We start from the raw sequence: 17,183 nt of genomic DNA, 5'->3' as shown, positions 1-17,183 counted from the left end.
AGTGCCACCTATCCCCCCCCTCCCCAACTGAGACCACACAACCTCTGGGAGCCCAAGAAGCAGCTTCAAGGAGCCACTTCCCGCCTCAAGAAGGAAAGCAAATATAAAACAAGCCCAAAATAGTGTGGGTCTGAAAAGCTGAAAAGCAGCCACCACAATGACAAGTATTTTTATCCATCACCCAAAAAGGAGGAGCGGATCATCTTCCAAGTGTCTCTAAGGAAGTTCATCTGTTCAATCTCACGTGCTCCAGACTCCAGAAGCGCAAACAGAAATGAGGCTGTAACAGGAACGGCAGCCGAAGAACACCCAGGGTGGAGACACCGAGCAAACGGCAGGGCCTGTGGTATCCTCGTCGATGGAGGGTGCTGACCCCACCATGAGATGGGAGAAGAGACGCCCAAAGATCTATGAGAGAAACCAGGAGATAGGCAGGGACGAGCGAACCTAACGAGCCTGGAGTGTGGGCGTGTCTGCCACAGGAGCCGGGTGTCACCTGCCACTCCACACACCTGCCAAGTGCAAAGAGTGATGAAAGGCCTGGGGACGTGCAGGAGAGACAGAAGGCCCGTCCAGCGAGAACGGCACACCGCCCAAAGAGGAACCTCTCCCTCTGCTACACTGGGCAGGCCACCTGAGCGCACAGGAACAGGCTGGGGACACGTGACGGGCACAAGAGCCATCGGCAGCAGAAACTAACACAACGCTGTAAATCAACTACACTCCACTAAAAATTAATTGAAATAAAAGAGGCATCAGAAGAGCCCTGCCATCTGAGCCAGTGCCTGGGCTTGTGTGTGTCAATACAGCTTACGGCAGCGATTGTCTGTCAGCCAGAATTCCTTCCCATTATCCCTCCTCATCCTTCAATAACTCCCTTGGGTGTGACAAGCTCAGAGCCAGCACGCTCGTCACTGCTTTCATCACCGCGGCTCCCCTTAGAGTTAAAAGTTAGAGCCAGCCAGCCAGCAAGGCCTGGTTCTGTTGCAGCAGAAATAGAAATGTTTTCCCTCTCCTGAGAACAAGGAAAATAAAGGGAACGGTGCCAGTCTAGAGAGGAAACATAACCTGGCCTGAAAAAGTTAATCAATCCTAGTTTTATTTTAACTGTTACTAATCTATAGTGTCTGTTGTTAGATTTGTCCTTCACAAAGCTAACCTGTCACCCCTAATCCTGTGTAATTTACATTCTGCACCTGTTATTTGCTCCCCCTGTGATCTCTTGTAGCAAATCACCCCTTGTAGCTGTTTGCTTTCCAGAAGGGAGCTCCCACACTGATAACGCAGAGACTAATGGACCCCATGACTGGGTTTCCTGACTGCCAGCAGTGACTATTTTGAAACAATGCAAGAAGAATGCAAGACATTCACTGTTTTGATCTTTATCACTCACTTTGGACTGTGAACTCCCCTGTAAGAATCCCTGTAATTCAGCAGAGTGGGCGCACAGTTCTTGAGGCCCTAGCCTACTGTGTCTTCCCTTTGCCTGGCAAAGAAAGTAAAAAGCCTCTGTATTTCTTATCTTCCAAATCTCTGTCTCGGTATTTTTATTCGGCATGGGTGCACAGGGAGCCAAGATTTGGCAACAGTTCGTGTTTCTAGCTAAGCGTGAGGGGAAGAGCATTAACTCTGGAGTCAGCCAGCCAGGGTTCCATTCTAGGTCTACACGTGAAGCCCTGTGACCTTGGGCCGGTGACTTGTCATCTCCAAGCCTTAGATTCCTCATCTGTAAGGATGTAGCAAACATTAGATTAGACAATCCAATGTGATGCTATTAGCACAGGGACTAAAAGTAGAATAAGCCCTCAACTTATGCTAACTGCTACTACCATCGCTGTCATCGATGTTTGGGGGTTGCTTTTCTCTAAGTAAATGTCACCAAAAGCCTAAGAGATCACAGAGTACCAAGCACATGACAGACTCTCAAAAAACACTGGTGGGAGACATTCTCTAGGATCAACAATCTAATTTCTTTAACTAATAAATTTCAAGTAAAGAAGAAAGGGAGAGAAGGGAAGATACAGATGGGAAACCTGCAGATTCAGAGAGATTTAAGAGGTCTATTAACCGATTACAATGTGTGGATGGACCCTATTTGGAAACTTATTCAAACATTTGTTTGAAATGAAAATTTGAACACTCACCAGATATTTGATGATGTTAAGAAATTACTGCTAATTTTTATTTAGGTGTGATATTACAGGATTTTTTTCTTTTAAAAAATAGGAGGACCCTTATGTTGTATTAGAGATATATTTCACAATACTTTAGGAGGAAACAACGCTGTGCTTTGAACTTGCTTCAGCGTATCTATGAGAAGCTGGGGAAGCAGGAAGATGTGTGGACAAAGCGAGATTAGCCATGACTTGGCCACCATTGCAGTTGGGTGACGGGTACCTGAAAGCTCATTATATTCTTCGGGCTATTCTTACATTCAAACTTTCCATAATAAAAATATATTTTGAATAAGGGAAGAGAATGTGAAGAACACATGTGTATATATATACGTACACATACACACATGTACAACTGAATCGCTATGTTGTACACCTGAAACTAACACAATATTGTAAATCAACTATACTTCAAATTTTAAAAATAGAATATTAAAAATAAGAGAAAACACACACAAAATATTTTGAATAAAGTACTGGACTGCCTGTGCTCTTCATTAGGGAACTAGTTCATTCACGCACAAGGGCACAGCAGAGGTCTATGTGCCCAAGCATTCGGAAACCCAAGCACTGGGAAACCTGCAAGCCGTGGTGACACTGAAGCAGGAGGCAGATGGGCCCCGAGTTAGACATGTACAACTAGCGTCCTGTTTACACTTCATACGGCAGGAAAAAGTGGGTTTCGGGCTGGACACTTACAACTAGCCTCCTGTTTGCATTTCCTGAGACAGGAGATAGGTGGGCTTGAGGTTAGACATTTAAAATCAGCCTCCTGTTTGTTCTCCAAAATGGAAGCAATGACAGAGACACGGTAAACAGCCAGGCTTTGTCTCTTGTGGATGTCCTAAGATAACAGTCATGGCAGGAACAGGGGCAAAACCTTGTTTGAGTAAAGGATCAAGGGATCTCCGCTTCCGCCCTCCTTGGGGCAAGGGAGACACCACACATGCGCAGAAAGGCTCCTTGGGGGTCAAAAGTCAGGGGACAACTCCAGGCCATGGTGACTCTTGCTTCTCCCAGATGCCTTCATGTCGCGACCCATCTTGGCTGAGAGGTGCCTGCACCCCTAAGGGGAGGGTCCTGAGACAAATTAGCCAGGGGGGGACAAAACAAGATGATTGGCTGGAAGTAAGACAAAGACCCGGAAAACTGTGCCCTTATAAAGGGTTCAAACTTCCCAGAGGCGCGACTCTCTCTGAGTTCACCCCTGCATCTTTCTGCATGTACTTTGTCTTTCCAATAAACTTTTTACTTTTCTCTTTACCTTCTGCCTCCTCACCTGAATTCATTCTTGACAAGACAGGCAAGAACTAGGGATCCAGGCCCTAGCTGCTGGCCCCTGTGGTCTAGTGGTTAAGACTCCCAGTCCGGACACTGAGATCTTGCTTCCAGCTACTGCTCGCTGCCGCTTACTGCTGCCTGGATCCGAAATCAACACCTCCTTGTCTCCAACCTGTTCCATTTCCAAGAGTCAGGGCAGCCATGCTGGTGACAGGGCTATGGCTGATATTAACCGGAATTAACACAGAAAGCCAAGCAAAGGGGAGGAAGACCTCGGCTTGGCCATCTCACAGGAATTAGGTGCTAAGATTCCTTCCTCAGCAAACTGAGGGGGAGGAACAGGAAGCAAGGGGTCCTGCGATACTGTGATTTACTGTGGGCCGCAGTTCTCAGCTCACAGCTCCCAAAACTCTTGGAATTTCCTAAGTGTTGAGAATGATGAAGGTGTCTTTTGTTATGCTAATAAGATGACTTTTAGAAGCACCTAAGGATGGGGGCTGGGTGCCAGGAGAACCAATCCTGTGATTAGAAGGTTAGAACTTTTGGTCCTACCCCCTGGCCTCCAGGGAGGGGAGAGGCGCTGGAGATTGAGTCAATCACCAATGGTCTAAGACCCAGCAATCCCACTCCTGGGCATATACCCTGAGAAAACCATAATTCAAGAAGAGTCATGTACCACCATGTTCATTGCAGCTCTATTTACAATAGGCAGGACACGGAAGCAACCTAAGTGTCCATCGACAGATGAATGCATAAAGAAGATGTGGCACATATATACAATGGAATATTACTCAGCCATAAAAAGAAATGAAATTGAGTTATTTGTAGTGAGGTGGATGGACCTAGAGTCTGTCATACAGAGTGAAGTCAGTCAGAAAGAGAAAGACAAATACCATATGCTAACACATACATATGGAATCTAAGAAAAAAAAATGTCATGAAGAACCTAGGGGTAAGATGGGAATAAAGACACAGACCTACTAGAGAATGGACTTGAGGATATGGGGAGGGGGAAGGGTAAGCTGTGACAAAGTGAGAGAGTGGCATGGACATATATACACTACCAAATGTAAAATAGATAGCTAGCGGGAAGCAGCCACATAGCACAGGGAGATCAGCTCAGTGCTTTGTGTCCACCTAGAGGGGTGGGATAGGGAGGGTGAGAGGGAGACGCAAGAGGGAGGAGATATGGGGATATATGTATATGTATAGCTGATTCAGTTTGTTATATAGCAGAAACTAACACACCTTTGTAAAGCAATTATACTCCAATAAAGATGTTAAAAAAAAAATCACCAATGGTCAATGATTTCATCATTCCTGCCTCTGTAATGAAGCTTCTATTTTTATGGATAGGACAGGGTTCCAAAAGCTTCCAGGGTGGTGAACACATGGGGATCTGGGGAGATGGCGTGGCTAGAGAGGGCATGGACGCCCGGTGCTCCTTCCCCATACCTGGTCCTATGTATCTCTTCCATCTGGCTCTTCCTGACTTATATCCTTCTACAATATACCAGTAATCTAGTGAGTAAAATTCTGAGTTCTGTGAGATGCTCTAGCAAATTCATCGTCTTGGGAACCTCTGATTTATAGCCAGTCGGTCAGAAGCACAGGTAATAATCTGGGCTCACAACTAACTGGTGTCTGAAGTGGAGGATGATCTTGTGGGACTGGCCTCTTACCTGTAGAATCTGATGCTATCTCTGGGTAGATAGTGTCAGAATTCAGCTGAATTCTCAGACACTCCGCTGGTGTGGGAAAGCCTACACACACACACACACACACACACACACACACACGCACACACACACACTCTCTCTCTCCCTCTCTCTCTCTCTCTCTCTCTCTCTCTCTCTCTCTCTCTCTCTCTGGAATTGGGTGAGGAACCATTTTTCAGGCCCCCTAAAAGGTGCTCTGTTAAAAGAAGTCAGTCAGTCAGTCTCTCTCTCTCTCTCTGATATTCCAATCTGAGATTCGCTAGGACTGGCATGGGCCTCCTTTAGAAGATTTTTTAATGGTATTGTGGTTTTGTTTTGTTTTGTTAAGAGCTCTTATATTTTACAGATACAGCCTTGAAATAGGAGTGGAATGATATGAAAACTCAGGTTTGCTTCAAAATACCATAAGAGACTGGGAGTAGGATAGGACAGAGATGATGCAAAATTGACCAGGAGTTATTAACGGTTGAAGCATGATGATGGGTATTTAGAGGCTGATTAAACCTCTAAATTTTCCATTTTTGTATCTTTTCCATAATAAAAAGCCTTTAAGAATTCCTTGGAGATTTGGCCTTGTTAGTCATTCACACTTTAGTGGGAATTACCCCTATCCCTCCAGAAGGGAGAACTCCTTACCAATTTTCATTCATACATAACAATTTTGCTTCAACACCCAGTTTTGCATGGTGAGCAAACTTTTTTCCCCTGACAAGGTGAGAGCCCGGTCTCAATCTGCTCAGTATCATGAGATATTAAAAAACAAAAACAAATTCACATCCAACTCTTCGTTTTGAGCAGCAGTTTAATGGAGATGTCAGCTCAGAGTTCTGTATCCTGAGTCCTTACACAGAATCCAGTCTTTTATTTAAAAGCTTGTTTTCTTTTGCATAAAAATGACTCCCAGATATATCAAGAGTGTTGGAACCCACTGGTGCCAATTTATGAAGCCAGGGCTGGTGGTATAACTGCCCCCAAGGTCCTGGCTGCTTCAGGAACTTTTCCATTTTATTAAAATGATGGTCACATTCAGAGTTTTCCACAGCGTGTGATTATGAATGTATTTTTCACCAGCTTGATGCTTAAGCTAACTTTTCCATTAATAGTAACTCTGCCATTATAATGAGAACAAATGCCGCTTACACATTTATTTCACCCATGAACAAAAATTCAGGGGCTAACTACACCCACACAGTAAATGACAAGCATCCTATAATTTGAAAAATCAGTCAACAGCTAGCTGAGTCCCTCCACACAGGAGGAAGTAAAGATCCGTTTGCTGAGGATGGACTGGCAGTACTGTACACAGCACAGAGGCGAGCAAACAATGGGGAAGCAGGGCTGTGATCAAGACCTAGTACAGCATGAAAAAGGCAGAACAAAGGAGCCCCGAAGGACAGGAAGAGGAAACAGCACCTATGGATTGTAGACAGTTACAAAACTTCACATGAACTAAGGTATTTTGGAGGTAAGTAACAGAGACAGATTCTAACCTGAGCTACAAAGGAATTACTGTAAACAGTCAGGAAGTTAGGAGAACCTGGCCCAGAGAAGGACCTGAAACCAGAACAGCTCTGGCCAGTTCACACAGGAACAAATGGAGGGTCATCAGGACCCAGTTACTGAATAAGCGGCCTCTGAAGCATTCTCACCGTTCTTGTTTAATTTAGGAGTTAAAGCCCCAACTGCCCTGGCTCAGGTCACATGCCTGCCCTGGGGCCAAAGCAGGGCAAAGTACCTAAGATCTACTCTCCTAGCAAGACCGCAAGACACGGTGGGGTCATCATTCCTCCAAAGGAAATCAGGACAGAAGGAAGAAAAGAAAGCACTCCTGTCCACTACGGGTACTGAACCTGATTCTTTATATTTAATCCTCAAAGTAACCCTACCAGTAGGTATTACCAGCTCAACTTTACTGACAGAGAAACTGAGGCTTAGAGAGGTCAGGTGGCCTGCCCAGGAACGAATGCACGGCGGTGAGGGACCAATCTGAACTGAGTCTGACATGGGACACCTGTGCTCCCCAAGCCACCAGGCTGCAGGAGGCGACGCAGGACCAAAGTCCAAATGCCGCCAACAATTCTACACTTTTCTTGATGGCAACTGCTAGAAAGGAATGGAAAAATCTCCGGAGACGAATCCAAACCAAAAGGATTGCACTTGCGGGAGGTAAAGAGGAACCTTAGAGCAGATCTATCTGGGACGTGTCCAGTATCTTTTATCCTCAAAATCCCTGGTGAGAACAAATCCATCTCCTCTAATGTGTAGCTCTTCAGGAGGAATGGGAAGTGGACAAAAGAAATTTCCGAGTGTCGTAACTAACAACCCCAAAGAAAAGGGGAGGAATGTTCTAGAAGCTCCAGTTAGGTGCCCAAGCTCTGCAAGACTCTGCTGCTAAAGACACAGCTCCAGGAGCCCATGAGGCAGGCGCCACTCTACGCCTGCACTTCTGGCATGTCAACCCTGTTTCCTAATTACCATAACGGACGTGTCTGCCTCACCCCCCAGGCCAGGAGCTTCCCCAGAGGCAGGTAATGTGTCTTGTTCGTCTTTGTAACCTACGACAAGCCTTGGTTACACAGATGCTACCCACGGGTGAAGCATCAATAACTTTACAATCAAAAAAAGAGGACAAACTCAGTCTAGGGAAGAAAACGCCACTTGAGGAACGTCTCAGCTTCAGACTCACATCTCTCGTGGCTCATCTCCTAGAATCATCAACTCTACTGCTCCCAGGGTAGGGGAGGCCACTGAGGGTAGAGAAAGGGAGTTGAAGGCCGGACCCGTAGGAGGTAGTCAGTAAATATGTGCTACATGAGCTGGTAGCGCCCATCTTTCTCTCAAGATCCCCTCCAGACTCTCCAAGCTCAAATTCCCCCTAAAACTGACGGCCAGGAAAACGTGTGCCTCCCCCAAAGAGCCGTGCCACCTCTTATTAGATACGGAGTCCCTTCTGCCAGGAGGCTGAGTTACAGGGGTGCCTTGCACAACCCACTCTCCACCTGAGAGTGGAGAGAAGTCCATCCATCACTCTTTAAACATGACCCGGAACAGCCGAATCCACTTGACGGACTGTCATCCCCTTCGATACTTACAGAGCTCCTACTGTATGCTGGAGCCGAATGAGGCAATGAACACACAGTAAAAAAAGATAACGTCCTAGCCTGGCATTCTACTGCAAGCGGCTTCAGAATCGAGTAGGTCCGAGCACGGGTGGGAGGCGTTCCCTCCTCCTGCAGTAACTGAGGGTGTGGGACGAGGCCCCGCCAGCACCATGCCAAACGGCCGACGTGCCATGTTTCTGTCAGCTACTGCTGGCAACCCTCACCTCCCTCCACGTATTCTCTCAAATGGGACGAGTGACTGGCCCTTCTCTTAGGTGTCTCTTTTTCTCACTGAGCCTGGCCTTCCAGAACACAGCAGGACGATGGGCTTGGGCTCTGGTGCTAGATGGCCTGAGGGATTCGGACCCAGTTCTGCTTCTTACCAGCTGAGAAATCTTAGACAAGCTACTTCACTTCTCAAAACCCCATCTGTCAACAGTACCTTCCCTCAAGGAACCCTGCTGAGGATTGCAAGAGTTCATCGACGTAAAGACTTAGCACAGGGCTTCCCTGGTGGCGCAGTGGTTGAGAGTCCGCCTGCCGATGCAGGGCACACGGGTTCGTGCCCCGGTCCGGGAAGATCCCACATGCCGCAAAGCGGCTGGGCCCGTGAGCCATGGCCGCTGAGCCTGCACGTCCGGAGCCTGTGCTCCACAACGGGAGAGGCCACAACAGTGGCCCGCACCGCAAAAAAAAATAAAATAAAATATGGCATTGTTTCTCATCATCAAAAAAAAAAAAAATTAAAAAAAAAAAAAGCCTTAGCACAGTAACCAGAATTGAAAGTATGCGCTGACGGCTAGCTGCTGTATTACAGCGGCTCTTACATAATGAGTGTTTTGATAGCAGTGTTCTTTCCCTGCCAGATTAACCTACACCTGCCAGAATTCTCTTTTCCCTCTTGTTTTCAAAAGTTGACCACCACAGGGTGTCAGGAACAATCTTTGCACAATCTTTCCTGTCCTGGGCCCCTGATTCTCACCAGCTACTACATACGGTGTTGCTTTGGGTTCTGAGCTGTCCATGCAGCGTGCTGTGTATGTGTGCAGGGAGGTGGAATGGTTTTAATGCTTTGAAAGACACCTAGAGAAAGAAGGTTCAGGAACTCCCTTTTCATTGGGATGAATCACAGAAGAGTTATTCAATTGTTGGGGTATTTTAAATAGTCATATTATTTAAAGTGATATATTTTTTCTTCCTTTGCCCTTTCGAAATGGGAAGAGCAATGCCTCAACTCTTCCCCCTCATCCTTTTACTACTCCACTCCAACACACGTTTACAACTCTTTCTTGGTAAAAACCAACCCATTAATAAAATGACAGCCGAGCATCACGAAGAATGGGTTTGATTAATGCCAACAAAGAGGGCTCGGCAAAAGTCGTGGTGAAATGAAACACTAATGTTATTCAGAGATGAGAGATCACTGACAGGATCTCACTTTGCAAACAAAAACAGAATGAAAAATCAGTGCGGCATAGTAAATGCCACTGGAGGACCATCTCTGCTTCAACCTCACCTCTCTCCCAGCTTGCTGACTACAGCCATCGACTCCACTGCTCCCAGCGTAAGAGGATCACAGAAGGACGTGGAAGAAGGCTTAAGGCTGGCAAGAGAGTCTTTTGCCCTGATGTGGGAGTTCAACACCTACCTCTCTTGCAGGCAACAAGAGCAACGATGCAAGGGGATCCGACAGTAACTTCACATCACACCTGGATCTTCCCCGCACACCGCAGCTGGAGTGCAGTGAGGTGGTGAGGCTTTCTCATGGTCAAAATGGGTGGTGGGGGGCTTCCTTGGTGGCGCAGTGGTTGAGAGTCCGCCTGCCGATGCAGGGGACACGGGTTCGTGCCCTGGTCCGGGAAGATCCCACATGCCACAGAGCGGCTGGGCCCGTGAGCCATGGCCGCTGAGCCTGCGCGTCTGGAGTCTGTGCTCCACAATGGGAGAGGCCACAACAGTGAGAGGCCCGTGTACCGCAAAAAAACAAAAAAAAAGTTGGTGCTGACAGGGCACCCAACCAACGCTGAATGAACCAACCAACCAACCAAGCAGCCGGCCCAAGAATGAACTACAGTGTTTCCTCAGCGGGTCAAGCCCCTCCGAGTTTCTGACGAGCATGTCAATCCCCCAGATCGCTGCCCCAGGCCCGGCACCCAAAGGAATCCAGGGACACGAGCACTGGTCTCTAAGCTGTGTGGGTCTGACCACATCCTTACAAGTGGACACCTTGCCCTGGTTCTCCTGAAGGGACAGAAGCTCCCAACCCCCTTTCACTCTGGTAAGAACCCTTCACCCTTCCTAGCTCAGCAGCCCTTCCTTCATTCAGCAAACCAGAGCCACCCCTGTCCCAGGAGAACTTCAAATACTTTCACTCAAGGGCTACTTAGCTAAATTCACCGCCTGTCAACAGTCACTGAGAATACAGTGATGAAAGAGTCTCTGCCATCCAGAGACCCGGAGTCCACTAGGATTGTCACAGTTCTGAGGGTAAGGGGCCCGCTCCCCTCTCCACCCAGGCTTTCTGCCACAGCCAACTCTGGTCTCATGATCCCTCTGAATGAAGGTCCACGGATGGGCAGAGACGCTGCAGGGACCACCTCCCCGTGCCCAGGCCCTCCCATCCCGGTTTTTAACTCCTCACCCAGTCGCCTGTTTGGCTGAGACCTTGGCTTGCTTTCCCTTGAGCTCACCTGAGTTAGAACTCAAGTTGCTTCTAAAGTCAGCTCCCTTCTTTCGAGGTCATTCAGAGACAGAGGAAACAGACCACAAGGATGGCAGCCTGAACCAGAATGAGCTCAGGGGCTGCTCCTCAAAGGCCTTACCCCTGAAGCCCACCCCAGGTCAGGCACGTCTCCACGGCAGCTGTGGGTGTTTTTCTGATTCCAAAAATAAAACTTACTCACCGTAGAAGATTTAGAAAGTACTAAGTATAGGTGTATACTTTTATGTGTGTATGTACACAAACACACATGACTTGTAATAAATGCTACCACCACTGGATCACCGCGACACACACACACACCTGTATATATTAGTTACCTAATCAAAAACTTACTCTCCCAGCTTTACCATTGAGTATGGTGATAATTAATGGTTTCTGACAAAAGCATTTGATCATACCAAAAAAGGACCTTTATTCTTCATTTACCGAGAATATTTTATCAGATATCGATGATGAGTGTTACCAAATGGACATTTTGGTACCTATCAAGATAAATATCCGGTTTTTCTCCTTTGATTTATTAATGGGTGGACTTGATGGATGAATTTCCTAATGTTAAACCATCCTAGAAGTCCTAAATACATTTTAACTTTTTATATATGTTGTTCCTTTAATATATGACTAAATTTGACAGAGCGATACCTTTCTGGAATTGTTATGTATCCATGCACAAACGCTACCAGTCTATACTTTTCTTGTTTCTGCTATCTCTGTCAGATTTTTTATACTGGAGTGATACACACTTGAACCAAGGTACAGATATAGATAAAAAATGCTCTAAGAAAATATAAATAGTGAAGGGCTTTTTGTATACACCTTGAAGGGTGCCCTGAAAATCACCATAGAACCATCCAGGCTTGCTGCCTTCTTGGGACACAGCTCTTTCTTAACTTTTATAACTTTCTTCCACAGATTTTTTTGGTCCCTTCAGGTAGCCTGCCTCATCTTCAATGAATTTTGATACTGAATGCGAGCCTAGAAAACAGTCCATCTCATCCCTATTTCCCCATTTCTCAGCACAAAGTTGTATGTGATATTCTCTTCTGTTTTGAATATTCTCCAAACCCAAGGGTACAGCTGTTTTCTTATTTTTCACGTTTTCTCTCTTATCTCCTTGCCACAGGTTTCTAATTAAATGATATTTTTCAAAGAACCACGTCTTTCTTACTTTTCTCTGTCAACTGCAATGGTTTTACCATTTTGTGTTTTGTTTGTGGGAGGCGGAGTGTGTGACTGCTTGTTTTGCTGACATCTGTTTAACAGGCTGGGCCTCGGTCTGAAATATCTCCAAAGCAGCTGATGTCGGGAGTAAACGCGGACTCTGCCGCCCTTACCTCAATGAGCTTCCTTTCATAGGAGCTGGCTAGTTCCTCGGCAACTTCTCCCGGCTTCTGGTCCGTAACTGTAACTTCTCCATCAACATTCCAAAGATTTGGTACAACTTTAGGAAAAGAAAGACATTCCGTAAGTATTTTAACAGTAATCAAAAATAATTCTCCCATTTGGAAAAAAAAAAAATTCTTCTTTTCCAAATGGCTTCTCCAGAGAGAAAGCTCTTGTTAAAGGAGAAAAAAAAGATCACAATTACTAATTACTTCAGCATTGCATCATTTTCACAGAAGTACAGTAAATCAAATGATAAGCTGTATTTAAGAACAGCAATAACTGTCCTAGAGACAGATGCACAGGAGTCTGGGGAACAATCCTATAGCTACTTTCCATTTCAGGGGAAAACAGACAGTGTTTTGGCAAATATAAGAGCCTACACTTACATCTTTTATACTGGTCAAATTTCTTTTTCTCCATCAAAAATGTTTTCCAGGAGATAGTGCCTGCCTAGAGCCTGAAGTGAAATGGCAATGGGGCTCAGATTATATTTAGAACCAAGGAATCTTCTGGAAAAACTCTAAAACCAATGCACAATGACAATGCAAAGACATCTTCATGAGATACTGACTCTCAGGTCAGCACAAGAATTAGCACAGTATTTTAAGGAACCTCCATACCCTTTTCCATAGTGGCTGCACCAATTTACATTCCCACCAACGGTGGAGGAGGCTTCCCTTTTCTCCACACCCTCTCCAGCATTTATTGCTTGTAGACTTTTTAATGATGGCCATTTTGACTGGTGTGAAGTGATACCTCATTGTAGTTTTGATTTGCATTTCTCTAATAATTAGTGATATTGAGCATCTTTTCACATGCCTGTTGACCATCTATATGTCTTCTTCAGAGAAATGTCTATTTAGGTCTTCTGCCCATTTTTTGATTGGGTTGTTTGTTTTTTTTATATTAAGCTGTATGAGCCAAAAACATGAGTTACATATATCTGGAGAAAACTTTAATTTGAAAAGATACATGCACCCCCATGTTCATAGCAGCATGATTTACAATAGCCAAAACATGGAAGCAACCTAAGTGTCCACTGACAGATGAATGGATAAAGAAGATGTGGTACATATACATAATGGAATACTACTCAGCCATAAAAAAGAATGAAATAATGCCATTTGCAGCAACATGGATGGACCTAGACATTATCATACTAAGTAAAGTAAATCAGACAGAGAAAGACAAATACCATATGATATCACTTACGTATGGAATCTTAAAAAGTGATACAAATGAACTTATTTACAAAACAGAAATAGACTCACAGACAAAGAAAACCAATTTATTGTTACCAAAGGGGAAAGGAGGGGAAGGATAAATTGGGAATTTGGGTTTAACAGATACACACTACTTTATATAAAACAGGTAACCAACAAGGACCTACTGTATAGCACAAGGAACTGTAATAACCTATTATGGAAAAGAATCTGAAAAAAAATATATATATGTATAACTGAATCACTTTGCTGTACACTTGAAGCTAACACAACATTGTAAATCAACTATACTTCAAAAAAAAAAAAAAGAGCACAGTAGATGCCCATGGGCATTGTTTCTACTATCAGGTATATACCCACATATGCTCACTTTGTAGAGAAGAGTAAAAAGATAAAAACAGGGAAAGAGCCAGATAATTCCAAGATAAGTAGAAGGAGAGCAGTGGAGAACTCCTGCATGAGCAGTTAAGACCCAGTAGTGTGACTATGGATTCACCCCACGTCTGAAAACGAGCATCAGGGATGCAGATGTAGATGCCTGTGTGTCCTGAGATGAGATTCCTGGATGCCCCATCAAGGGTGATGAGACGGCAATGAGGCAGAACAGGAAGCTAAGGTGAGCCCCCCAGCGACTGGGATTCGAGAGACACGGGCTCTGGTCAGGCACTGAGGGAGAAGTCAACACGGGGAAAAGCTGAGCAACAATGGGACTCGCTGCTGGGCCTGAACCAGTGGCTCCACCTTCAGCCCTTCACGGAGCCTCCATCAGGCCACGGCTGGTCAGGGCCCCGGAGGTAGCAAGGCCCCTGAGTGACGACACAGAACATACTGGAATAAAACCCTAAGTGGTTTCCATCCCAGCAGTGACTATAGCTCCAGCCACTACTGCAAGGAGTGACTCAGTAACAACCTGTTTAAGTTGACAGATTGAACATGTTAATTTACATTCACAACCTCTCAAAATCTCATTAAAATACCAATTAAAAATAATTCCTTCTAAAGGCACCACCCTTAAAGAAAAAGAGAATGAGAGAGAAAACAACACAACAAAATTTTAGAAGCTGAGAAGAAGGTAGGTAACTGGTGAGGAACCTGACAGACCTGAGAAAATTTCATTCTCAGCTACAAGTGGGCAACTGCAAAACACAATCTGATTAAAGTGAACAACTTGCATAAACTGCTAACACGAGACACTTCTAGAAGCGGAAGTGAACACCAGCTAAAAGTCCAAAGAAGGGATAAAAGTCTGCCTTAAGAAGCAACTAGCAGAAGACTAGGGGTTTATTCTCCAGAAAAGGTTAAAAAAAAAAACCCAAAAAAACCAGTAGCTGCACCTGAGTTGAAGGTAGGGGTATCTTACTAAAAACAGAGGTAAAAACAATACACACTGAACTTTTGAAGTTTTGCCATTCTTCTTCCCTCCCCACTCCCAGAGCAGCAGGCAGCAGGCATATACCTCTAAGCAAGGGAACAGAAAGTAATTTCCTAGGAATCTACCAGCCAAAGAGGAAAGGGCTCAATGTGGGGGGTTTTCCGGGAAAACGGCACAGCCCCTCCATCAGTGTTTTAGTGCCCCACTCCTACATCTGAGAAGACAGCCAGAAATCACCTTACATTTGAGGCAAGCATCTAAGATGAAAGACAGGGACCAGAATAAACAAATAGAGAAATCAACATGTAGGAAAGAAAAATTATTAAGTGAGAAGAACGTTTCAAAAGCAAACTACCGGTAATACTCCCAGAGAGAGAGGAGAAGGTGCAGTTGAGAAACGGGAAGAGGGAGACACTTGAAAAGAACACACAGAATGTATAAAAGCCCTTTGGAAAGCAAAAATATGACAGCAAAAATGGAATACCACGTATAAGGGATAGACGGTAAAGAAATTTCTAGAGAATAGAGCCAGAGGATGACAAAATGGAGAACAAAAAAGGAAATCAAGAATTACCAAATGAGAAGCGCTCAAGAAAGAAAAAATAACTCAGAGAGGAGGAAGTCAAAGATACAATTCAAGAAATGTCCCAGAACCACCAGACATGAGTGTTGAAGCTAAAGAGCTCTACTGAGGATAAGCTTGATGATAAGCGATGCTCACATGCTCACAGTGAAATTCCACAACACAGGAGACAAAGAGGAGAGGGTACAAACTCCTGGAGTGGAAGCAGAAGTTTTACAAAGGATAAAAAAAATCAGAAATGGCACAGGATTTCTGAACAGCATCACTGTAAGCTAGAAAACAATGAATCTTCAATGTCCTGAGCGGAATTATTTCCAACCTGGAATGATCTACAAAGCCAAACCATGTGAGAAGCGGGTAAAGGCATTTACAGACATGTAACCTCTCAAAAATTTTACCTCCCACCCAAAGAAGAGAAGAAATCCAGAAAGAGGAAGACAGAGATGCCAAGATATAGGAGATTCAACACAAAACTGAGTTTGAGAAAATTCTTAATGATAACCAAAGTGGGAAGAACCTGCAGGCCATCATGGATAAACGGATAAACAAAGTGTGGTATGCCCATACAACGGGTTACTATTCAGCTTTAAAAAGGAATGAAGTACTGACACAGGCCACAACATGGATGAACCTTGAAAACATGATGTTAAGTGAAAAAAGCCACACGTGATGTTAAGTGAAAGGCCTCATACTGCATGATTCCATGAAATGTCCAGAGTGGTATTGATTTCCAAGGGCTGGGAGGAAGGAGTGATGGGGAGTGATTGCTAATGAGTATCAGGTTTCTTTCTAGGGTGATAAAAAATGTTCTGGAAACAGAAAATGATGGTTGCACAACCTTGTGAATATACCAAAACCACTGAACTGTGCACTTTAAAGGGGTGAACTGTATAATATATGAATTATATCTCAATAAAGGAGGAGTGAATTGGAGAGTACAGGCCCACAGAGTAGTCAGGCTTCTTCCAGCTACAGGTCAGAGGACCCCAGGAGAGACTGCCTCAGGATGCCACTGATGACTCAAGTGTTTGAAAACATTGAGATTTATATAACTGAGGGAAATTTTGAAGTTGAATTAGTGATAAGTATGCAGAATACCAATAAAATTTAAAAAACAAAAAACAGGTAAGTATTAACTTCAAAGAAATTTACAAGTTGTCCAAAAATACTAATCATGTATCTCATGGCTCAACTGTAGAGAGCATTTTCAGAGTCATGATAATGTAATCGTGGATCATGGATCTAACCAAAATGAGCACATGACTGTGCTAGATTATATGACAGCTGGAGGGTGTGTGCGTGTATATGTCTGTCTGTGTGTGTACACAGTTCAAGGGCGTGGAGGATCAGAGAATGCTACCCTTCATCTTCCACAGTGAGAAATCAATAAACAACACCTACAACTAAAAAATCAACAAATGGCAATAGACACACATTATTCAGAGATATGAAGGTAACTACTAAAACAATCAGTTAAAAAGTCTGAAGCAGTTGCTTGTGAGGAGTGGGAAATGGGGAAAGATGGTTGCTAAAGTATGTCTTTTACCACAAGGCTATGTACAAAAGCTCAATTTTTTAAAAAACTAAACTCAATTTCATTTGGTGAAATAAATTTTTTTAAAT

General features: G+C 44.5%; 1 protein-coding gene across 1 annotated transcript in view; it reads right to left on the bottom strand.

The window, feature by feature from the left end:
* The window catches only part of SNX29 (sorting nexin 29), a 551,607-nt gene that overhangs the window by 264,963 nt on the left and 269,461 nt on the right, over nucleotides 1-17,183 (bottom strand). Inside the window, exon 15 of the mRNA XM_079945062.1 lies at nucleotides 12,331-12,437. Within this exon, the coding sequence (XP_079801188.1) occupies nucleotides 12,331-12,437 (107 nt within the window). The remainder of the gene's footprint in view (nucleotides 1-12,330; nucleotides 12,438-17,183) is intronic.

This window comes from Stenella coeruleoalba, assembly GCF_951394435.1.
Source record: "Stenella coeruleoalba genome assembly, chromosome: 15".
Taxonomy (NCBI): Eukaryota; Metazoa; Chordata; class Mammalia; order Artiodactyla; family Delphinidae; genus Stenella; species Stenella coeruleoalba.
The sequence above is the reverse complement of the archived record's forward strand: the minus strand, read 5'-3'. Positions and strand labels throughout refer to the sequence as shown.